A 1,271-nucleotide genomic window follows, 5' to 3' on the forward strand; every position below is an offset into this window, starting at 1 on the left:
CTGGGCAGTGCCAGGATGGCACATCCATCCCCATCCCTGCACAGGTGAGCGCTGGGCAGTGCCAGGATGGCACATCCATACCCATCCCTGCACAGGTGAGCAACACCAGGTACCAGCATGGCACATCCATCCCTTCCCATCCCCGCGCCGCTGAGGGATCCCTCGGGAGGAGCCAGGGCCGCGTTCCAGGGCCGGGAGGGCCGGGGCAGCACCGGCGACGGGCGGAGGGGACGCGGCTGTGGCACCGTGAGGGGCACGGGCTGTGCCGGGGGGAGTCGCGGCCGCTCGCCCACCTTGTCCCAGCTCAGCCACTGCCACACCGCCTTGTCCAGCTGCGCGTCCCCGGTGCTGCGGGCCACCAGCACGTTGGAGTTCACGTCCCCGGCGGCTCCGCAGTCGCCCATGGTCGCGGGGAGGAGGGGGAGGAAGAGGATGAAGACGGAGAAGGCGCCGGTTCCTCACTTCGCCACGCCCGCCGCCGCACCGCGCATCGCCCGGGAAGTAAGGAGAGGAGGAAGGGGGGCTGGGGGCTCCTGCGGGGCCAGTTTTTATCCCCGCCCGGCGCTGCCAGCGGCGATTAACGGAGAGCGACCGCCCCCGCCGCCACCTCCTCCTCCTCCTCAGGCCGTCCCCGAGCCACCGCCCCGCCCCTCCGCGGGCATGACGGGAAATGTAGTCCCCGAGGCGCGGGAGGGAGGTGATGCTAGGCGGGACAAACTACAACTCCCAGCAGACCCCGCGGCCCGCGGTCGCCTCACGGAGCGGGATGGGGCTCAGCAGCCCAGGGTTCGCGTCCCGCTTCTTCCGCGAGGTGAAAAACAATGTTCCGTGTGTCCCCTCCTCCGCACCCACGGGCACCGCCCGCGTCCTGCCTGGTGGATCCGAGGGAAAGCTGCAACCCTCCCAGGTAGTGCCCCTCGGGCTGTCCGCAGCATCATGTTCCCTCCGAGAGGGTAATGATCAGGCGCTGCCCGGGGGGATGAGCTGCTCCCTTAGAAGCGTTTCCAGATGGCAATTCCATAGGCATTAGGAGGAGAATCATAGCCCTCCCCTGGCTGCATCAGCTCTAATTGGATTGCCTGGCCCTGAGCAGCAGGCTCGGAGTGAACACGTCCTGCTGAGCATCCTCATCCAACAGAACATCCCACCCCACACAGCCTCCTCACCCCACACAGCCTCCTTACCCCACACAGCCTCCCAATCCCATACAGCCTCCCAATCCCATACAGCATCCCAATCCCACACAGCATCCCAATCCCACACAGCATCCC

General features: G+C 67.1%; 1 protein-coding gene across 1 annotated transcript in view; it reads right to left on the reverse strand.

The window, feature by feature from the left end:
- The window catches only part of PGM2L1 (phosphoglucomutase 2 like 1), a 28,485-nt gene extending 27,862 nt beyond the window's left edge, over positions 1 to 623 (reverse strand). Inside the window, exon 1 of the mRNA XM_015649422.3 lies at positions 294 to 623. Within this exon, the coding sequence (XP_015504908.1) occupies positions 294 to 404 (111 nt within the window). The 5' untranslated portion in view covers positions 405 to 623. The remainder of the gene's footprint in view (positions 1 to 293) is intronic.
- Positions 624 to 1,271: the final 648 nt, after the last annotated feature.

The sequence above is a fragment of the Parus major genome, chromosome 1, assembly GCF_001522545.3.
Source record: "Parus major isolate Abel chromosome 1, Parus_major1.1, whole genome shotgun sequence".
Classification (NCBI taxonomy): Eukaryota; Metazoa; Chordata; class Aves; order Passeriformes; family Paridae; genus Parus; species Parus major.